The sequence below is a fragment of the Odontomachus brunneus genome, unplaced genomic scaffold, assembly GCF_010583005.1.
Source record: "Odontomachus brunneus isolate Ranch 3 - 2012 unplaced genomic scaffold, Obru_v1 Obru_scaffold_100, whole genome shotgun sequence".
NCBI classification, from domain to species: Eukaryota; Metazoa; Arthropoda; class Insecta; order Hymenoptera; family Formicidae; genus Odontomachus; species Odontomachus brunneus.
The window spans coordinates 818,932-819,395 of NW_022639550.1; the positions used below are offsets into that span (position 1 = coordinate 818,932).

Genomic DNA, 464 nt, shown 5'->3' on the forward strand with positions numbered 1-464 from the left:
ATGTGTATAAGTAATTATCTAAACATGTAATTTAAATCAGTGAAAAGTTTATAAAAATTCATAAAATATCCTATTCTTTTCAGGCCATCACCAAGATCTACTATGGATCGTTTAAGCACAATGTCTCCTGCGGCAAGAAGATTGGCAACTCAAAAATTGCGAATCTCAGCCACACCATCGCCACGGCGAACACCAGCGTCGAGGACTCCGCCCATAGGCGTCAGGACACTCGGCACACCGCGTACGAATACGCCAGCTAAGCGAGCAGCTTCGCAGAAAGTAGATATCAGTGCTGCACGGATACAAGGACCAGTACTCACAGATAATTTGCTCAATCTACCTCCTCAACGGCAACGAGCATCGGACTTCTTCAACAAATAAAAGCTACCATGTTCGAGAAACATATAAAATATCTCGTGTAACTTTAATAATATTGTATAATAAATATCATAGTATATTTGTTT

The 464-nt window shown here is 40.1% G+C and overlaps 1 protein-coding gene and 1 long non-coding RNA gene across 2 annotated transcripts in view; one reads left to right on the forward strand and one right to left on the reverse strand.

The window, feature by feature from the left end:
• LOC116848770 (splicing factor ESS-2 homolog) overlaps nt 1–458 on the forward strand; it is a 2,161-nt gene extending 1,703 nt beyond the window's left edge. The window contains 1 exon segment of the mRNA XM_032825214.1: nt 33–458. Coding sequence (XP_032681105.1) covers nt 33–381 — 349 coding nt within the window. The 3' untranslated portion in view covers nt 382–458.
• The window catches only part of LOC116848771, a 16,813-nt gene that overhangs the window by 5,555 nt on the left and 10,794 nt on the right, over nt 1–464 (reverse strand). The gene's annotated exons all lie outside the window — the stretch shown is intronic.